The 22,849-nt window shown below is 38.8% G+C and overlaps 1 protein-coding gene across 1 annotated transcript in view; it reads right to left on the minus strand.

The window, feature by feature from the left end:
- shisa8b (shisa family member 8b) overlaps nucleotides 1-22,849 on the minus strand; it is a 46,277-nt gene that overhangs the window by 3,096 nt on the left and 20,332 nt on the right. Inside the window, exons 3-4 of the mRNA XM_019362806.2 lie at nucleotides 19,312-19,436; nucleotides 4,797-4,910 (exon numbers count right to left, since the gene is read on the minus strand). Coding sequence (XP_019218351.1) covers nucleotides 4,797-4,910; nucleotides 19,312-19,436 — 239 coding nt within the window. The remainder of the gene's footprint in view (nucleotides 1-4,796; nucleotides 4,911-19,311; nucleotides 19,437-22,849) is intronic.

Genomic DNA, 22,849 nt, shown 5'->3' on the forward strand with positions numbered 1-22,849 from the left:
ACTGCCAATTCACAAACACATGATGTGTCATCATAGGAGGAGGGCTCAAGTCTGAATCATGGTTAATCCATGATGCATTTCTGGCCTCCTGGCTCCAACCTGTCAGCAGTGTCAACAATAGAATTAAAACACTGATCTCCTCACAAAGGGACCGTGTTAGCATGAAAATGCACTTTTATATACGTAAAAGTTTAGAAAAGTACATTTAAAGTAGGGGAAAGATGACAGAGGGAGTCAGAGGAAGGTGAAGGTAGGATCTGAAAAAGATCAAAGGGCAGGCTGGTTGTTTACGTATTTCCAACTGGTGCGTGCCCTTGAGGTGAGTGAATATTAGTGTTGTTACTCTTTTCTTGAGATACTGGAGGGCAGGAGGAGCAGGAGAAACTGAAGAGTGCAATGGAGATGATGGAGGTAAAGGTATGTGTGTCAGGAGGAGGGGACACAGCGATGGAGGTTTATAAATACCCTCGCCCTGAGTCTGACTCTGCTTGTGCGTGTGTGTGCGCGTGTCATCGGCACACATGAATGTCACAGGGAATTATTTAAATAAACTAAACACTGAGGTTATCGCCGCTAGCTTCCTGGCTACATGAACAGTAACCTTGTCTCTGAGTGTGCTTTCATTGTTTTTGCTGGAAAATCAGAGTACACCGACAAAGGTTGTTTCCTTTCTTTTCAAAAGCAAATGTTTTTATTTTCAACAGTGTCATTTTATTTTATTATTTAATAGAAAAGCATAAAAAAACTTTGAGAACAAGTGAACTCCTATCATGATTCAGTCTGATATTTTTGTTGAGCAGATGGTAACAGTTCCCTGCTTCTGTGATGGAAAACAAGCACAAGTAAAAAGGTAATTACACTATGCGTTTAATCTTAACTGCGAATGTTAGCATAGCCTGGCAACTAGCTTCAGAGCCAGCTGAGGCATAAGGAGACTAAGCTGCTGCTTGGGGCCCTTATACCAGGAGGGGCCTCCAAGAGCACACAAGACAGGTGAAAATTCATGTTTTGTGCTTGTGATATATCAGTAGTAATCATAGGAGCAAGAGCATGTTATTTAGATAAATGTGTTAACAGACTTAGCCACTATAAATGTTTTGCTACATGCATAATTAACAAAGAACAAGCATGGAAAATAGAACATATAATGGCCCTAAAGTGAACACGGCCCTGTCCCAACTTCTCCGAGAACTGTTGCTGTCATTAAATTTTAAAAGGTGCTAATATTTATCTTAAAATGACCTATTTTCTCAGTTTAAAAATTGTAATGTTAGATGTCTTCTACTATGAATAAATGTGGACTCTGTTTTGCCTTCAGAACAGCCTGAATTCTTTATGTCATAGATTCAACAAGGTGTTGGAAACATTGCTCAGAGGTTTTGGTCTGGTGATAATACCACCATACAGTTCATGTTCCACTACATCCCAAATCTGGTGGCTGTGGAGGCCTTTTGTGAGCTTACTGTCATGTTCAAGAAACCATTTGAAATGACTTGAGCTTTGTGACATCATGTGTTATCCTATTGGAAGCAGCCATGAGAAGATGGGCACTCTGCGGTCATTAAGGGATGGACGGAGTCAGCAACAATACTTGGATAGGCTTTCTTGTTTTAATGATGCGAAGATTAAGCACGATGGTATCACCCACACAATTTATATTCAGCAGCCACCTGAACTGCTGGAATAAGCCAGGATGGATCCATCCTTTCATATTGTTTCTGAGAAATTCTGACAGTACCATCCAAATGTCGCAGCAGAATGAAATGAACATGTAATCTCACTGCCTCTGATATGGTTGCTTTGAAGATGAGGAGCAGGTCTGCAACCATTTGCGGTCTTCAAAGTGACTTTGGTGTCAAAATGGTGATAGAAAAGCAATAAGTCAGAGTCAGTCTGCTATGAGTTTGTGATTGAATGGGGTCAAGTGGGCGATTATGTCCAATTTATTTTTCTGAAAATGCTGCGATTAACTGTGATTAACCTAAATCAGAGAAAAATTGCATTTAGTTACTTGCTTTCAGAGTCCAGCAATAACTTCACAGATCTGAGGTTCCAACACAGCTGGTGACGCAGTTACTGCGGGACGGCAATTTAACTGCAGATGACACAGGAACTCAGCAACCTTGCTTTTATATCGGAATATAACCATAATATAACCAGATGGCTAGAATTCAGCTACAATTTTGTAATCAGAGATTTGTGGATGTGGAAAAAAGTGAGATGAGGTGGTGCAACTAAAAAAACAAAGCTGTTTTCTTAGTCTGATACGAGGGAATCTATTGGATCAGAATATCTCATTTTTAAACTGACAACATTTTGTGCTGTTGCATTTCGCGATTATTTCATATTACATACTGAAGTTAAACAGTCCCGCTGGAAAAAGGGAATTTAATTGAGGTATGTTAAACAGGCATGTTTGTATTGTAATGTTTGACTGAATCAGCTGTATCTGAAGAGGAAAACATGAGACTGAGAATATTGTGAATAATTGTGGATTTAATTTCATTAAAAAATAGGTTACTAATAGATTATTACAATAATTTTTTTTTTTGATAAGAATTACATTGAGAGGAGTTATAAATAATAAAGATTCTAACAGGTTTCTATATAGGTTTGTGGTTTCTGTGGTTGAAAAACTTAACATATACTTATACTTCAGTCCTCAAGCTAAAGCATCCATCTTTCAAAGCCTTTACTTTAACTTTTACTGGTCATGACCAAACTAACAAAACCTCAAATTTGTCTTGAAAAGCAGTTGTGCCTTTGGATGAGCAGTAGAGGATTATTTTGTTGTAATGGGTGCCTGAGGTTGTTGTTGTTCTGCTACATATGTGTGTGACCTTTGCCAGCAGAAAACAGTCCTTACAGGAACCTGGTAAAAGTCCTAAAGCCACCTTTCCTGTTTGTCGTATGTTTGCTCTTTATTCTCAAATCTCCATAAAAATACATTTGGAGGCATCATAAAAGTGTGCAGAATACAACATTAGAAAGGTGTAACTAGGCAATTTGAAAAATGTGTGCAAACAGTCTTAGCTGAATAATGTGTCCATTTGTGATACTGAAAACTATTTTGACTCACAGTGAAGTAGTACACTTTAGCTTCAGCCTACTTTGAGCCTATCTTTTACAAATATAGGCTTCAGAGTTTACCTGTTTTGATTTTGTATTTCAGGTCAATAGATGATTTAGACATTTTACAGCAAGTTAAGAAACTGTATGTACGCTATATTGACAAAAGTATTAACTTGTCTGCCTTAACACGCATATGAATTTGAGTGACATTCCATTCTTAATCCATAGGGTTTAATATGATGTATGCACACTTTTGCAGCTATAACAACTGCAACTCTTCTATGAAGGTTTTCCACAACGTTTAGCAGTGTGTTTATGGGAATTTTTGATTCATTCAGAAGCACAATTCTACGATCAGAAACTGATGTCGGACCAGAAGGCCTGGCTTACAGTCTCCACTCTAATTCATCCCAAAGGTGTTCTGTCTTGGTATGCTGAAGCTTTAAGCGTTCCTTTCACTGGAATTATGGGTCAGAGCCTAACTCATCCAAAATGTCTTTCCTCCTGAAAACAACCCCACACTGTAATCCCCCCTCCACCAAACTTTACACTTGACACAAATCCCATTCTCCTGGCTGGCAACCGCCAAACCTAGGCTCATCCACTGGATTTCCAGACAGAGAATAGTGATTTGTCACTCAAGTGACCACGTCTGCACTGGTCCTGAGTCCAGTAGTGGCGTCCTTTACACCACTGCATCCAATACTTTGCATTGCACTTGGTGACATAAGTTGCTCGGCCACAGAAACCTCTTCCATGAAGCTCTCGATGAACTGTTCTTGAGCTTGGCCACATGAAGTTTGGAGATCTTTAGCGACTGACTATGAAGAAAGTTGGTGATTTCTGTGCTCCTCAGCATTCGCTGACCCCGCTCTGTGATTTTACATGGCCTGTCACTTTATGACTGAATTGCTGTCATTCCCATTTGCTTCCACTTTATTATAAAACTAATATATAATATAATACCAATAACAACTTACTGTGGAATATTTAGTGGCAAAGAAATGTCATGACTGGATATTACGCAGCTGACATCCTAACATGGTACCATGCTGGAACTCATTGACTTCCTGGGAGTAATCGATTATTTCACAAATGTCCGTAGAAGCAGTCTGCATGCCTAGGTGCTTGATTTTATATGCCTTTGGCCATTCAAGTCATTGGAACACCTGAATTCAATGATATGAATGGAAGAATGCCCTTTATACGTTTGGTTATATAGTGAATCGTGGAATAAAAAATATAAAGCACTGTGCTACCTTTTACTGTACATGCAAGTAAGCAAGCTACACATTTTTTGTTGAAATAAAAATCATCATATCTGTATCACCTGCACTCCATATATCATAGAGCTCTGTCCTTAGCAATAACTAGGCCCGTGCGGACAGATCTTCCTAAAATATTCCTGTGCACTGAGGTTTCTTTGAATCAAATCACACAGAGGCCTTACTGCAATAGCTCATGCTTGTCTGCATGACGTGGTACCATGGGGAAGTAAATCTCCTGTGAAGTCCAGTTTACGTCAATCACTTAGTAACATTTAGATGATTAATGTTACTTAAATGGGAACATGGTGGGGGTCTCTCTTTAAGATTAAATCTGTTTTCCGCGAAGTAAAGGGAGCCTTCATCATCTGACAGCTCCTGTACTCTTAACTTGTACTGTAAAGGTTGCAATGTCAGTTGAAATAAGCATCATTTAGCATGTATTTATGTCAGACTTACCCACAGCTTTGAGGGAGGTGTATTTGTTCAGTCCCACTGTGCTGTGGTTGCTGTGAGGCTGTGGAAGTCCTTGTCCAAATGGTCCATATGCAGAGTTATTCAGCTGGTACTGTTCTAGTAAGAGATAGACAAAGAGTCAGTTGTAAGTACATGCATGCTTTACCTTTAGAAACAGTCTCACAACATATTCTTGTCTCATTCAGACAACCGTAACTTCAGCTTTTTAGTGTTTTAAATTGAATGTAACTGTGCTGCAGTTACCAAATGCAGGCACTAAATACATTTACGAGTCATGGCTTTGGGCCATGTGACTTTTTTTAACCGTGAAGTACAAATTTGCCAGGAGCCAGAATGGCCAACGCGTCCTTACAGTAGCCTGTCAACTTGAAGCAGTGCCAGTGCACAGTGCCTATACTGTAGCACAGCACATGCGGCAGCTTCTTTATAATTTGCCCACAGATTTGTTTATTAATAATATAAAGCAAAATAATAAAGGTCTGCGTGTGTTGCCTGAAGGTTTTTACAGTTTCAGTTCAGATTATACAAATATTTCTAAACCAACATAATGAATTGTAGCTATAGGAACGCTTTATGGTCTGCAGCAGTATATACCTTTGCCTCACCAGAGGCAATATTGCATAAAAGACACTGTACAGACCCACTGCATGTTCATCCAGTAAGCACTTCATTAAAGATGTTACACCATAAATGTACATTCAGATCATAGACAGCTACATAATTGTGAAAAATGAAATAAAATCCATAAAATTCCATTTATTGGTTTGTGAATTTAAAGCCTCGTCAGATGCCAAAACAGTTTTTTCAAGCTCTGGAAAGTTAGTGTATTTTAAAATCTTTGATCATGAGAGTTTCAGGGTAGAAAGGAGAAATACTACTTTGTGTACACTGCAAAGGAATGTGTTTTTGGATGTACTGATTTGATTGACCAGTGGAGGCCCTTGCAGGATGATACTGCAGCCTAAGGGATATGACACACCAAACCAAAGCAACAGGCCACAGCATGCTGCTGGGCTGTCATTAATCGTTGATGAATATAACTTCATAATGGAGAGATTTCCCTCATTTAGAGGAGTTTATTATGGTTTTAGCCTCCAGCTTTTCTCAGTTTTAATACATGCAATAAATTTCCAAGTGATTGCTTTTTTCCCTTGTTATAAAAAACATTTTTCCTTCTTCATTGTTGTATTTAATGTTAGATATCCTAGCCATACACCCATCCATCCATCCATCCATCCATGTTATGGGGCAACAGTCTAAGCAGCAATGCCCAGACCGGCGTCTCCCTACACCTCTTCCTCCACCATTTCCATGGTGTTCCCAAGGCATCTGAGAGACATAATCTCTCCACTGTGTCCTGGGTCTGCCCTGTAGCCTCCCCACAGTAGGACACAGTAAGACAAACTCTTCTCTGAGTCTCTCCAGAATGACTGAGCTCCTCACATGATTTCTAAGGGAGAGCCTAGGCAAACTACAGAGCCAGCTCATTTCCCCCACTTATATTAACAAGCTTATTCTTTTGGTCACTATTCACAGCTCGTGACCATATGTGAGGGTAGGATTGTAGATTGACCACTAAAATGACAGCTTTGCTTTCCCACTCAGCACTATATTTATCTCAACAGATTAGTGCAGATGCTGTCCTCCTAACAATGGGCCAGATATCCTGGACTCCAAGTGGATTTCCCAATGGACATGCCAAGATTGGGCAAAGTCCCACACATGTCGAATATCTTTGAGAGGATAAAGAGCTGGTCCAGAGTTCCAAGACCAGGACACAAAGCATATTATATCCCCTTGTTAGAAGGTAACAGGCAGATAATTCTTTTCAGTAACCTGCCTTAGACCTTCCCTGGGATGTTCAAGAGTGTGATCCCCTTGAAGTTGGAGAACACTATCTAGGCTCCCTTCTTAAAAAGGGGAACCACCACCCCAGTCTGCCATTCCAGACAAACTGGAATGACCGTGTGTCCCCCTCAGTGACCTTAACTACTGTCAGGTGGTAATGTGTGGTGCAGAAATAGGACATGCAATTGTGGTCAAAAATTTACGTGCACTCATCGTGGGCATGAATGTTATTGGAATGTTAAGGTGGAATGATTACACAGCATACGTCTGTAATAACTTTAAAAAACAAGAATTGGGTGAACAAGTTTGAATTTGTTTTGTGTTTTCTCTAATCCATTATAACAGATGTGCTGAAGGGTCTACAAATAGGCTTATTAACTTCTCATTAGTGATCATGACTGACTACAACGGGTCTTTGACAGCATAAAAAGGATTTTTGACAGCACTTATTGTATTGACCAGTATTCAGTGGGAACAATGACCAAAAAATGAAGATGTTCAGAAAAAAGCAGGAATCACCACAACCAATGGTCCATAATGAAGGATGCATACTTTTGACCCAGATTAGAGAAAATCCAAAATAAATGTAAAGCTCATTGAGCTTTACATTTAAGATGTACCAGCCTGGGAAAAGAACAGTTCAAAAAATATAAAAGACCAAAATGACAAGTGATTTATTCTCATGATGAGTGTATGTAAACTTCAGAGGACAACCGTAAATGCTGGCTTAACACGAGTTAAACAAACAAAGAAACAAACAAAAAAATATGCCCTTTTACTTTGAGACTGGTGACTTTGGGTGAAACAGTTCCATCCCTGACAGGCAGCCGGTCCCAAGCTAAATGAACTGAGGTTAATGAACAATGGAACAAACTAGGAGTAAAAGAGTAAATCCCTGGCTATTAGCAATAATGAAGTCCACTGATGCAGCCAGTGCACTTGATGTGAGCCCCAGGGATGGATGGATACACACGAATGTTCACTCTGACACACACATACCTAAACATCCTTCATGAGGTCATCTGAAAGAGAAAGACAAAATTGGTGGGATATAGTGCTTGTATAGAGTGTCCAATGTTGGAAGCAGAAAACATGTGAGAGAGGTACAGATGTGTACGATGTACAGCTTTTAAATGTTATTCACTAGAGAGAGACCTAGACAGAGAGAGTATTACAGAAAATGGTAGGATGTACTAGTAGAATAAATTAGAACATTTTTCAGAAACCGGGGGGGTGGAGAAATGTCAAGAGTTAGTCATTATGGTAATAACATTAACACAACTCTGAAACTACACACACACACACACACACACACAAGAAAATAACCTAGTGGTACTGATGTTCCAGCATTTGCCAGATTAGTGGATTATGAGGGGAAAAAATCCTTTTTATGCCATCATCATCATCATTATCACTACCTTCATCTTCCTGTCATGAAGCTATTGGACCAATAAATGATCAAGCGATCACAACACACTGGCTATTAATTCAACACTTGATTAACATTTGGTTGTAAAATGGTTTTGATCAGACAGCCGCCCAACTTCCAATGGTAAGCCTATTTATATGCTTGTTTTGAAGTGTAGTATGTAATTAATGGCACCTCATAACAAGTATTTGGGCCAGAATCTGCTTGTTGCATGAAAGGGTATGCAGAAGTTTTAGGGGAAAAAAACTCAAACAAGACGTATTAATGAATCACTGTACTGAGCCAAAAACATAAAGTAAGTGGATTCAATGATAGCATAATGGAACAAGTAGCAAAGTGTGTTTGTTGAAGCCAATGCATAAAACACTAAATGAGGGAATTAGGAGAGGTTCTGGTTCAAGGCTGTAAAATGTTAAAACTCCACATTAATTCCTCCATTAAGCACTGCAATGTAAATGTTAGTCATTGGGATCTCTTAAGCACCGAACAAGAGGGCAGGAAAGGTGCTTAATGTGTTATGTAATATCTTCTCTCTCAGTAGGAATGCTGGCAGTGCTCGATTAATGTGTACAGAAACACTTCTTGTGTCTTCTGTCTAAATGATGTTTGGAGCATACTGTCAGATCTGGGGGGCAGAGAAATGCAAATGTCTGAATGAGCTGCATTGGACACTAAATGTATACGATGCTAGCTTCCTAATACCAAGTCACTGTGATGGACCTGTGATGTGTTGTACAGATGTAAGAATAGCCAGTCATCCAGTGAATTTACAGCAAACAACATTTATGCCAAAAACAGAAGTATTTCCAGTAAAAGAATGCATCTGGCACAGATAAGATTGCCTTCTGTTGTGTGCTACATGTGAGAACTTTAGATAATGTCTGGACCTGATTCTCCCGACATTGTCCATAGTTCATGTGTAGAAATGGCTTCTGTTTGCCATGATTTTCAGATATACTTCCACAGGTTTAATTCATTTTGATCTAAACCTAATGAATCAGTTTAGAGAAGGGCAAGCAACATTATTGTGTTACAAATTGATGGTAAATGTATAGAGTCAAACGTGAGACTGTAGTTCCTGGTGTGGCCATGGCTCTGAAACCAAGTCCATCCCCATGCCCAACTTAACAGTAGAAATGAACATGTGTACAGCCTGGGAGAATTTTTTTTGTCTTTAAAGCAGTGGCATGTGGTGAGTTTATAGAAAGGCAAGCAGGAACTCATTTGAAACTGCTCAACTTGCCTGTTTTTTGAAAGTAGACATGACAGTGTACCGCTACATCACACATTGCCAAGGTGGTTATTAAGAGAAAATTTGTATGTCAGGATGAATGCTTGTTTACTTGTTAATCCAAGCTTTGTTTCCACACAACACAGCTCATAAATAATCTCAGTGAAAACAGTGCCAGCTTGGCAGCTTGTCTTAAACGTTAAACACTAAACTGGAAGTTTAGTCAAGCCTGCTTCCAGAGGCAATAGCCAACTATGGCAACAAGATGGCAAACATCTCTCGCAGGCAGTGAGAGAAGCTCATGGTACAGACGGCTGTTTGAGATGCAAGGAGAGAGATTACTTCATGTTGGTTTTAATTGATGTCTGTATTTAGATTACACTGGGAAAGCAGTGCTGCCTTGATTGCCTTGCTTGCCATGACAGAACAACACTACTCTAAGAACTGATGCTCTCCATCATAAGAACTGTAGTTGGTGGATTTTTTTTTAACTTACCCACTGGGTTTTGTGAAGGTTTAACATTAGGGGTGGGGCCACTTTGACAGACAATGGTGCCAAGACGGGCAACTGTAGCCAACAGCTGTCTACTAATGTGTGTCCCTGTACTGGACTTCTCTACAGTCCACACTTGTAGTATTGTTGCCTTTTAATGAAATTATCTGTTAAATAATATACCTGCTGTGTGGTAGGACATCCAATATGTCTTCAATGAAAATTATTGATTTGTTATTTAGCATGAACTAACAGATATGTGTGTCTGTGTGCTTCTAAAGAGGTAGTCACACTTGCTGATGATCAGTTAAACAAGTACATTTAAATAGGAGCACCTCAGTCCTACTTATACTCTTAATTCCTATTGGATTAAGGGGTGTACTTACCTTTACACAGGACTACATAGAACCTTGTGAAATATGTCTTTTCACATGACTTTGGAGGCATTATGTTAACTGTTGTTTGTATTTTTGCATACAGAGCTTTGCAATTTGGAACATTTTAGAACCTAATCAGGAAACTCCCCCAAAAAAACCTAGATGGCAAAAACAACATGGCGTTGGTGACAAATGTTTGTTTGATTTTCCCAACCCTAATGTTTTTCAAAAAACCTTTAGAACATTTGAGAGTAACTTCAGTAAACTGTGCTGAGGAGAACAGCACATTGATTTAAATGGTAAAATAACTGGTGCTGGTAATTGGCCATCATTTTAGGTTCAGATGAAGTCTCTTCTGATTTAAATAACTGAGACATTGATTATTAATAACAGACATTTTCTGATTTGCAGCTTTTTATGATGAAAAGGAGGAGGATATGTTTTTCTGGTAACATGAAAAATACTAGGTTATCAATAAATTAACAAGCAAGGGCTCATAGTTTGCCAGATATCTTCACTTTCCAGAGTGTCTAACTGTTTAGCAGAGTTTTAGAAGGCTAATGATGCAGCAACATGAGCTTCAAATTCATTTTCAGGTCACAAAGTTAAAAGCAGTTAGAGTTTTCAAGAAGTTAAAGTGCTTTTTAATGCAATGGGATTCACACTTCTTCAGTTTCTCTCACTCTCCCTCCCTCAATAACTTCCACACACACATTCACGCGCACCTATCATCTTCCTGCTGTTTGCACCAGCCTGCAATTGTGAGTGCTCAAGACCATGAAACACTGTTTCTGTGCATTGAGCGTGTTTGTGCATCTCTGGGTGTGCGTTGGCATGATACAAATGATACATAAAAGGAGTCTTATGTGCCGTGGGGAAAGAGATAAAGGAGAGAGTGCATTGCATGGCGTCTCTCATCTCCAAGATAGCACAGGAGCATCTTTGTGTGGCCGTGTGCAAAACAGCAGTGGGAAGAATAAGGAGACATAAGTGCTGGGAGTAAAGCGAGTAAGGAGGGTGGCCACCATGTCTGACAACACCACGATCCAACGTGAAAGTCCGTGCGCATCATCATTGAGTGTAGTAGAGGCAGTGTGAACAAACACAATCTTCTCCCACATCCACTTTCTTTATAATCCTCACTCTGTGCGATTGCCTGAGTCAGGCATACACGTGCCTTTTGTGAGAATAATCAACATGACAAGAACATGGAGTACAGATTCGTACTAAGATCATTAAGTAGTTTGCCTCTAATTGACCCCAGGGAAGAGTTGAGAGTGCAGGAAAACATTTTGGATGACACAAGCACTCAGAGTCACTCTTCTGACAGCTGGGGTAACAGGGAAAATAAGAGATGTGGGAGGAGAGGAGGTGAAATTTGTGTTTGAAGTGATTTGTTACTGGGTCACCCTACTTCTGCAGTCGACTTTGATAAATAGGTCATCGCTTTTTGCTTCAAGCTTTCTATCTGCAATGACTCATATTTGTTAGAGACCAAATATTTGCCTCCTGTCCCCAGTTAACATCACGGATGGTTCATGTACATCTCAAAGTACGTGACTTTAAAGGCTTGTGACTTCTTGACGTTTCCAACCTATAAAGTCAGAGTGAAGCAGAATTCAGAGCTTCTGTAATGTGACATATATCCACATGAAATGTAACGTGGGCGGATGGATTTAAACACAGGTCTGCAGACAAAAGCTAACCTACACATACTGGTTACTCTGCCAGAACCACATTTAAAAATATATATACATTAAAATATGCTTGCTGAAAGTTATTGGTTTGCTTGCTACCCAAGAGCTTAATGGCCAAGTGCACTTTTACCACAATCAGAATCAGCTTGATTGGCAAAGTATGTGGACACATGTATGGAATTGGGCTCCGGGTTTTCTTTGCTCTCAATGTATTAAACAAAACAGACAAACAGACAATAGAAACATTCATAGCATATTTATTTGTATGTGCAGTGGTGCAAAGATGTTGGAATAAATGATGGAGTAAGTAAAAGATGGATAAGATATTATATAGACAATGGACGGATGGCAACAGCCAGGATAACAAACTTGAGTCCAAAATCTAGGAACGCAAAATCACAGATCTGCAGAACATCCCGTTAGGGTACTCAGTGTTTTTTAAACCAAGTGGATACTTCAAACTTTTTTAACAGCATCCTACAGGCCAAGTCCAACAGCAGCAACAATCCCAAAGGAATTATCTGCCTAGTAATCTAGATTTAGATTCGTTTTCACGTTACCTAATAAGCTAGAGTTTAGGATCTATCTGCACTATCACATAAAAGAATAAAATCCACATTCTTTTTTTAAGTGAATGTCAGCGCAAGAGAAAATGGCAGCAGCCCTCTCAACAACCCTCCAATTAGTTAAAATGTGTTCAATTGCTCTGTGTGTAATGAGTTTTACTTTTTTTCCAAAGCCACCTCTGCTTTTCTTGTCTACAGTGGAAAAACCAATAATGTTCATCTGTTTCCTGCCCAGGCAATCTATGCAGTGCTCCACTTTGTCCTGTGGCTCAATAACGGAACAGTTTGGATGGTGAATACATGTACATACAGTGTCTGTCAGTTTAGATTCAGTCCAAATAGCCTGAAAAGTTTTAAAAAATCCTTGAAAGAGATGAAGAGCTCAAAAAGGAGCGAAGAGCGAATGGATATCTGGGACAGAGGGAGGTGATTCATGGTGCACTGACCCTTAAATGTCATGCAGTGAGTTTGCTTAAAACCATTTTATAACCAAACAAAATATATTTGTAGACGGTAGACAAGGCAAGTCCATATCTCAGCCTTTTTTTTTCTTCCTTCTCAGTTGATAGTGTGTTTGGATGTTTGTTTTTTGTTTATTGATCAGTAACAGCCAGTGAACATTTTCTTCCTGTGGGAAAAAATGACTGTAATGTACATAAATATGAAACACATTAGTACCAACAGGTATCATCATCAAAGCTGATCTCCCCTCTGCTTTTCTCTGCTGTCACTCCACATTAACGAGTGGTCTCACTCATGTCCTATATCTAGTTTTACATAATTTTCCATTTAGTAACACCTTGGCCCAGGCGATAGTAACCACCTGCACCTTTTGTCACAACTTGGCTAATATGAGGTCTCAAATGATTAATAAGTAGGTCAAGTCAAGTCAAGGCAAAGTTTATTTCTATAGCACATTTAAAAGACTAGTGTACATCAACGTGCTTCACAATAAAACCACAATGCAGGCAGAACAAGAAACAAATAGAACAATTATAATTAAAATCACATTTGACCCTCAGGAGCTCCTGCAAGGGGACAGTTGCCACTTGAGGATAAATACCTACTTAAAACTCTCCATCAGTTGTTTTATAACTGACAAAGCCTCTTGAATGGAGAGTAGAAATGTTTTCATGAACGTAAAGAAGTCCAGTTGCCTTCTTTTCAAGCACTTCAGACAACAAAGAGAAACCACACCTGGACAGTATGGGCCCCTGAAATGCCCCGACTGTCTAATGGATGTAAAATAAAGAGCAACAAAATCTGAACACAAGATGTCTGAACACCTTGGAGATCCACATACATTATATTTCCAAACGTATTCATTGATCTGCCTTCACACTCATATGACTGACATCCCATTATTAATCCATAGGATTTAATATTATGCTGCCGGAGGTTTCTTCCTGTTAAAAGGGAGTTTTTCCTTCCCACTGTCACCAGAGTGCTTGCTCATAGGGGGTCATATGATTGTTGTTGTTTTTTTCTCTGTATGTATTATTGTAGGGTCCACCTTACAATATAAAGTGCCTTGAGGCGACTGTTGTTGTGATTTGGCGCTGTATAAATAAAATTGAACTCTTTCAAGATGGCTTTCCACAAAGGTTAGAGATGTTTAGGAGTGTGTTTATGGGAGTTTTTGACCATTCTTGCAGAAGCACATTTGTGAAGTGAGACACTGATGTTGGATGAGAAAGCCTGGTTAACAGTCTCCACTCTAATTCGCCTGCCTTTATAGACCTTGCTTTGAAGACTGGTACATAGTCATGTCACAAATATTTGCAGATGCAGTCTGCATGCCTAGGTGCTTGAGTTTATGTACTTTTGGCCATGGAAGTGATTGGAGCACCTGAATTCAATGACTGGGATAGGTGAGCGACTACTTTTGTCAATATAGATGTTTTTTTGTACAAAATCAACTGACTAATGAACCATTTTCTGTCCTTCTTCCTCTTTCTAAATTCCTTTGCATTTTCACTTTTCCCCTGTTTCTGTCCACACTGTACAATTCTTATACTTCCATTAACTCACTGAAAATATAAAAACCCAACATAAGGCACATCCATTGAGCTGCACTCAGACAAACTTGACTAGCAAACCGAAGTTGATATATTGAACAGTTAAAACAGCATTATGTAAAATAATTTTAGGTGCACTATTCTCTTTGTTTTCGGTCCTGCATCATAGAAGTGGGTGTTGGGTTGATGGTCGGGCCATGCTAATGGGCATTTCGAGTTCCTGAGGGGGTAAAGAGTGGGCCTAGAACTTGTTAAAACATAGCCATTCTTTTTTGTTCCCTACATGTTAAAACTAAAATGTGAGATGTGGGTGTGCTGGATTTGGAGTTGTTTAAAAAAAAAAGAAAGAAGCTGTGCTGAGTCATACTTTTAGCAATGTAATTTGCAGATGACACAACTCTGCTGGGGCTCATCTCTGGGGGGGATGAGTCTGCCTACAGGGATGAACTAGAGCGACTGACAGCATGGTGCACAGACTACCTGATTCTGAAGGAGCTCATTGTGGATGTCACAAAAAGAAAAATGGACATTCAACCACTATTCCTCAGTGGGGATCGTGTGGAGAGGGTACCAGACTTCCATTTCCTGGGAGTCCACATCATGGAGAACTTGGCAGAGCTGGCAGAGAAGGCCCAGCAGAGACTCTATTTCCCGAGGGTCAACAGGAAAAATAACATCTCTCAAAAACTGTTGGTGTCCTTCTACCAATACTCTATTGAGAGCATCCTGTGCTACTGCCTCTGTGTGTGGTTTTCATCTGCACAGTGGCACAGAGAAAAACACTCCAGAGAATCATTAAGACTGCCCAGGAAACCATCAGCTGTCCTCCACCCTTTCTTGAAGAACTCTATAGGTCCCACTGCCGGAGGAAAGCCAAGAACATTTTAAAAGACTCCTCAAACTCCGGTCACAACAGGAGCATTAAAGCAAGTAGCCATCAGGGCTTTATACACCACCTAGCACCATATGTAAAAGACGTCCAATATTGCCACACATGTGATGGTGTTCTCATACAATTGTGTTCCCGCCCCCGTAAAGAAGGAACCTAATCTCCCTATATTTCATGTATTTATAATGACAATAAAGATAAAGAATGTAACAGCTTTCAATGACAAATATATTTTGTTTTTTAAGTGTATTCTCAAACAATATTTTAATGTCATGTCTTTCACAAAAGACTGACAAGAAGTTAAAATAATAAGTAAAATATATCTTGCTGGGTAACAAAAAAGCACTGCAGTAAGGTGGCAGAATCCAAAACGCTGACAAAGACAACCAGCATGAGAGAGGTGGGAAGACACAGGAACAGGAGCTGGATGGCAAGATACACAGTCAAGAAGAAGGGTGATAGAGCACATGTGAAGTCAAACATGCATGTGTGGGAAAATGAACAGAAGAACCAAAAACAATGTCTTATATGTATATGCCCTAAAAAGTAAAATGGGAAGCAACTAAAAGATAGAGAAAGGCTGTTTTCCATCCACCCTAAGTAGAAAATCCTTTTCTCTCAAGAGTATTTTTGTAGTAGCTTAAAGGATCCTTAAGACTGTTGCTTGTCTGTGTTCCTACTGTTCTGAAGACCCACAAACATTAGGCAAAATGTTCCGCTGATGTGGCTACGTCTCAGTTTCATTTTTGTTCTGTGACTGAGTGTGACACACAACATGTCTCACACAGAAGCTACAGCTGAGAGAATGAAGCTGATCTTTGGGTGTGTTCATTAGTGCTTTTGTATGGAATCAAATGTTTGTTAAAAGTACAGCGTGAGACAAAACACATCCAGGCTGAAAAAAGGAGACTGACTGTCTCTGGGATTTATGTAAGCACAATTGTCTCAAGTGTTAATTTAACTCTCTAACTTTAATTGTTGAAGATGCTGCTGTGTGTGTGCAACCAATGCCCACTATTGAATTAAATAAATATAACATGGTCTTTTTTTTTAGTGCGAGAGCAAATCATCTCAGTTTGCAGACAGGTGTTCATTTTTACTTGCACTTTTAAAATCTGTGCACCCTCGCAGAACTTTTTGGGGGAAATTAAGTTTGCTGAATTAACTACAAAAAGCTTTTCTTTTCTTTGGCATTATGTGTGGTCCTTATTATGAGCTTTTTAATTATAATGAAGTGATGTCATACAAGAGGCTAATCAGTGATTGTTATCACTACTACCACTGCTACACAGTAAGAAATAGCTGTTAGTCTGGAAAACTTCATTTTTCAAAATGTAAACAAGTTGCTATCATAACTCACTTTGACACATTGCTAATTTGAAGGAGAGACCAATCACATTAGAATTTTTCTTCCTAGATTTTTTTTAAATCACCGAACTGACATTGTTTTTAACTGGGTGATTCCTGTGGGGGGGTGGTGTGTGTGTGTGTGTGTGTGTTAACCTGTAAATTCTGTTTGTGTTGTGTCTGTATGTTTATATTATCATCTGTGCTTTTCTTTAGTAATCTTACTTGCAGTTACTGTTTGTATAAAACTAATAGTTTTCTTACTGTTGTGTCTTAGTTTCTTCGTTTTCCTTGTTTCCTGTCAGTTTATCTTTATGTTAGTTGTCTCCTGTGTTGTTATCCTAATTGGCTTCACCTGTGCTTCATTCCCCAGCTGTGTCTAGTTTTCCTGTTTTGGATTCTTCTTGTGGTCCTTTGCACTCTGTAGATTTTGTACCAGCTGTAATAAAATGCTTTTAGTTCATCTACCTGTCTCAGAATCCTGCATTTTGGATTTAGGTCCTAATCCAGCAACTCTTGACCTTTGAAAGTTTATAGAAACCTGTGATTGGCCAAGTCCTCCCTGGTTACTTTCTCTTTCAAAATACTAAATGGCAGCGGTGAAAATGCTCAACTCAAGGCTTCATAACAGACATTCAGAAACTCCACAGTGGCCACGTCCCTCTTTTTAAAAATATATCATAGAGAAAGGGAGAAAAGTCACACAGTAACAATCGTCCTCTTGAGTTAGTTCCAGCCAGCATATTTGTTGCCCTTTTCAAGTGCATATGATCAATGACTGGATTAAAGTGTCTGCCACATACTGCATGTGGCATCATGTCATTAGCTGGGTGTGAAATTCCACACAGTGAGAGATGCGAGATAGAAGCTGCAGGGTCTCTCATACGAGACACCCAACCTCTCCCACCCTCCCACACCATCAGATGCAGAGTACACACCATCACATCGCTAATCAATATACATGCACCATCAGTGACTGGTATGCACAAACCGAAACAATCCAGTAAAACATGGTTAAAATACATGTTTAAAATCTGCTGATGGAAATGTAGGAAAAAGGCGCATGCTGCCTTCGGGGTTCAGGCCTGCTTGCATTAACATATTAATTAAACAGTGCATGTGTGTGCATATTGCCCAAGAGTCACACGTTTAAGCATGTGTTCTGCCTTTTATTGTTTTTACTCTGTCCTATCCTGTAAATACATCTCATCAGCTAGTGCCAGTAATACATTGCACAACAGCATCTGAGTAGAGGGGAACACATTACTTCACCAAACTTGAGGTTGATAATGAGGTTGGCGTACAGTGGTGCATGTAGCTAATTTGCTTTGATCAGCTTCAAGCTGCAAGACAGATGACTGGCAGTTCCCTCCTTCTTGAAAAGGTTCTTAACCTAATGAACTTTTATTTAGTCAGTTTCAAATGTTTTGTAGACACAAACAAGCAAAAAGCATCCAATGTGCTCCAGCTGCTGCAGATTGTTAGTTCTGTGACTCTTTTGTTCTCCTAACTGTCTCCCTGGTAGTCTCCATTCAGTGCATTCATTTTTGCTGGTGGATGAATTTTGTAGTTCCACTCCAACCCTGTATGTTTTGGCCAGTACCTACACTTATGGTCAGCCTTGCTCATTCTAAGAACAATAAGACATTTAAAAAAATTTAAAGGTTTTATAAGATTGTATGAAAAATTGTTTCAATTTACATCATTGAAATATAATATTGAATATAACATGAAGTTCAAAGCAACTGGGTGTTGTTGAGCAAGAGGTTTCCTGGTTCAAACCAATGACTGTAGAAAACTACTACTTTTCTGCAGTCATTGGTTCAAACCAGCTGGCTGGTTGGGGCTTTTCTGTGTGTAGTCTCCATGTTCTCCTTGAACATGCCTCTGATATCTCATCACAGTCCAAACGTGCTTTTTAGGTTAACTGTTGATTCTAAATTGCTCATAGGACTGAATTTTAGTGTGAATTGTTGTCTGTCTCTCTGTGATAGGCCTGCAATAGACTGACAAGCAGTCCAGAGTGTACCCTGCCTCTAACCCTATGACAGCAGAGACAGACTTCAGAGAGAATGAAACTAGTTATCAATTCAATAAGTTACGCAGGATTTCCCCTGTGCATTCACATGAAAGGGGTGGAAGCATCTGATCAATCACAATAATGGAGAAGTGTCACAGCATATTTTACAATGACATGTGAGACTTTACTATTAGAAAAATCTGAAGCGATTAAACACAAAATAGAGATGAAAAACAACACAGCTGTTGCAAGCAAATCAGTGGCATGAGTGCGTGTGAGAGGAAAAACATTGTACAGGAGTCAAGTACTAATACCCACTCATAAGTTACCATGGCAATATGCTCCGTAACAAGTGAACTATCTTCATAGTACAGAAAACTCAGGCTTAACCCTGAAATTACCAGGGTAAGATGAAATCTTGTTTCATAGTGCATGAACAGTACTGTTAGTTGGTGAGCCTATAGCCTTGCAATCTTTGACAGCAGTAAACTAATCTTTTACTGCATTAGCTTTTACATGTGCACCATGTCCATGTGTGTTTACATGTGTTTTGGTATGTGCACAAGCTTTCTTTGCACTTACCACTCCTGCTGCGCAGCATCCTGGCTGAGACGCCGTTGGCTCTCCCTCCACTGGGCGGACTGGCCGTGGCATTTTCCACCGAGCTCACCTCAGTCCCCTGCTGTTTCAGCAGGTCTGTCAGCGTCCTGGAGACCAACACACACACACACACACACACACACACACACACACACACACACACACACACAAACAAGCACTGGTTAAAAATGGTGCTCAACTTGTTATTTTATTTGATAAACCAAGTTAGACAGCTACAATTGATATCACAAAAATTACATACATTTCTTATTTTATTAATGAAATGGTTATTTTTCTTTTAAATTTGACTACTCATCCAGTCAATGACCCTAATGAAATCATAACAGAACTCTGAATAAAATAAATTGATTACAAAAATTGGAGGCTTATGTTTTAATATGATGGTTTTTTTTGTTTTTAGAGGAATCAAAGACAAACTATACTGTAAGAAAATTTAAGTACTGCGTAAGTAATTTAAAGGAAAGTGTAAGGAATTGTGGGTCATGCATAAATAAATTTATGTATTGCACAACTTCATGTATTTTACAAGAAAGAAAACATAATGATATTGTAAGTAGTGCCTAAATTACAGAAATTATACAGGAAAAGAGACAGAAATAATACCATAAGTATTTGTAAGCATTGTGTAATTTCATGGTAATATTTAATATACGATGTAAGTGGAAAAATATTTTTGAAATATAATGTTTTTCTGCAAAATTACCATGAAATTGTACACCACCTAAAATTACATATGCAGTATTTATATGTAAATATAATTTCATGGTAATTTTATTTAAAATACATTGAAATTCCATTTAATTACAGAGGAATTACACCCTTGGTTGTTGGCTGTATTATGAAGTGTGACCAACAAACAATTTGAACCAAGCCACAAACATAGTGTTAAGTACATGTGTGCACAAATGACCATGGAAAAGACATTTTTACCACTTTGTCTCAGGTCTCTCTGCGTATACATTATATAGACAAAGATTTGTGTCAGTTTGAAAGATATTTGATGCCGCTGCCTGTATTCTGACAAAGTTAACTGTTTGCATCTTGTTAGATTTACTGTAGGAAATATGCTTATGTAATCGAGTCTGAGCAACATATTTTTATTTCCAGGCTAAATTTCAGCCAGCTGTATTGACTGGCGGCCTTTTTGCTGCTTGTCGTGTTTGCAATATGTTCACATCGGGACTTGGCTCTAGATGAGTTTGAGTGCAAGAAATGCTTCCAAACAAGTGTGAGTGCAAGTGTTCATGTGTGCACACACACCACACACGGACACACACACACACACACACACACACACACACACACTCGTTTTCATAGCTTAGTGAGGACATCTAATTGACATAAAGGCCTTCAAACTCATGGGGACAGGCATTTTGTGCCTACACTGTAAAATGTAATTCTAGCTGTTTGTTATTTCAACATATTATTCTATATCAGTTTGACGATAGATGACTGAAGTTGTTGTTATAACATAGAATTACAAGTTAAAAACGTCCCAATTACACCAAAAAAAGCTAACTTGAAAACTCATGTCCAGCTAAATCAGAAACTTATGTGAACTTGACAATGCGGGTAAGTTGAGCACAGCAGGATTCAAAACTGCCTCACGTGACTGCTACCGAGGTGCATCATGGGGAATTGGCGGTTAACGACATGCTCACTTTACTTGGACGTTTTCTAATCGTCTTCTTTGGAATATGCTTTCAAGGTGAGTAACATTGGTTATAACTATAAGGAAAGAGAGCTACAAAAGTTGGAACATGTTTTGAATTTATGGCATGATGTGTGTTTTTCTCTTTTACCGAAATGTTTGCTTTAGCTAATGTAACTTTAGCCGACAAGGTCCAGCTTGTGTGTCATGACCAAACTTGACCTAATAAACTGACACATGGCCTTTTTTATGGGTTTAATGTGGCGCTGAGCAAATCACAAGTATTGTGCCGCTAGCTTTAAGGTTGTGCACTCACCCTGTTGCGATATTAGCAAGCTAACTCAGCTAATTAATAAAGCTTATTTCATATTGTCTCTGTACTTGTAAATTTCTTTCAAGTTCACAGGCTGTTGTATTTTGGTGGAAGTTCATTTTGGCAATATTTCCAATAACTGGCTGGGTTCAAAAAGAACTTTTGGCAGGACTCGGATGCTTGTTGTCATCTGTTTATCCCTATGTAATCACTTAAGGTGTTATTAACTGCTGCATGCTAAGCTGCAAGAGTGCACTGAGGACTGAGACAAAATATGGTCTACAAACCAGCATTATATTAGTTTTTATCAGATAGTCCTCCAGTGTGCTTATTTTTTGCTTTAATTATATTGTGCAGTTATTTGTTACCCTGAAATGCTTTATGCTTAACAACAGCTCACTATTTTGACTTATTTTTGAACTCTTGTGATCAGTATGACTAGATTGTGTGAGTTTCCATACTAAAAGAGCTGTAGTGATAAAATAATTGGCATCAGAGACACTGATTTTTGGCATGGTATACTGCAGAAGTTTGTTTTTTTTTTGCATAATTTACCTTTTAATTAAACTGCATTCTCTGTATTGTAACAAAACTAACATTGTTTATATGTCAGAAAATTAGCAAACATGAATAAATGGCGAAAACAATATAATTATAACATATATTTTTATTTTACTTATTTTAGGTCTGTGAAGCCAAACTTGATGCTGGGGATTTATTTTTGCCAGTGGAGTCAAATGGTAAGTTACAATTTGTGCATTTTGTCATACTGGAAACACCTCAGATTATATTGTAATTTAATAGCTCTGTAGAACAAATGATATAAAGATTGTAGTGTCAGGGTACTTCTTAAGAAGTAATATGGCACTATTGATGATCACATGCAGGTGGCATAAACTAAATATTCAGACGTGTTACCAACAAATGATTCATTAACAAAAGCAATGGAGCAGACTGTTTAGGTTCTTGTGGTTGTAATAACATCCATAACTGCAAGTTTGTCATTAATTTATTTTCACAGGTCTAGATGATCACATCTGACTTTGTCATTTAAATGAGGTGGACTTGCAAACTTTGCGCTCTTTGGGGTAAATTGCTGTCCACTACATATACACAGAATCTGCACAGTATTTCAGATCTAAAAAGGGAGTATGTAATGGACTTGCTGGCTTTAATGTAAAAAGCCTGTTGTGTAACTTTAATGAGGCAGTTGGACTAAAACAGTATTGCTCATCACGGTAAACATCTGAGGAATAAGGAAATTGTTACTTGTCCTTTTACTCAGTGTTCTTTTAATCGCACGTTTACTAAAGTTTTACATCACATAAGTCATTTTCACAATCATTCTACTTTAAAAGATTTCAAGACAGAGCTTATTGTTCTCTGAACTTCCTTGTTTGCTGAACGGCAGGTAAAGTGCATCTTTTTGTTTGTTTGCTTTTGTGTGTTTGTGTTTTCTCTAATGGGCCTCAGATGACTGTTTGCTTAAATTTGGGTCTCAAAGAATCTTTTTTAATTCTGCCTGTACTCTCCAC

This window comes from Oreochromis niloticus, linkage group LG8, assembly GCF_001858045.2.
Source record: "Oreochromis niloticus isolate F11D_XX linkage group LG8, O_niloticus_UMD_NMBU, whole genome shotgun sequence".
Taxonomy (NCBI): domain Eukaryota; kingdom Metazoa; phylum Chordata; class Actinopteri; order Cichliformes; family Cichlidae; genus Oreochromis; species Oreochromis niloticus.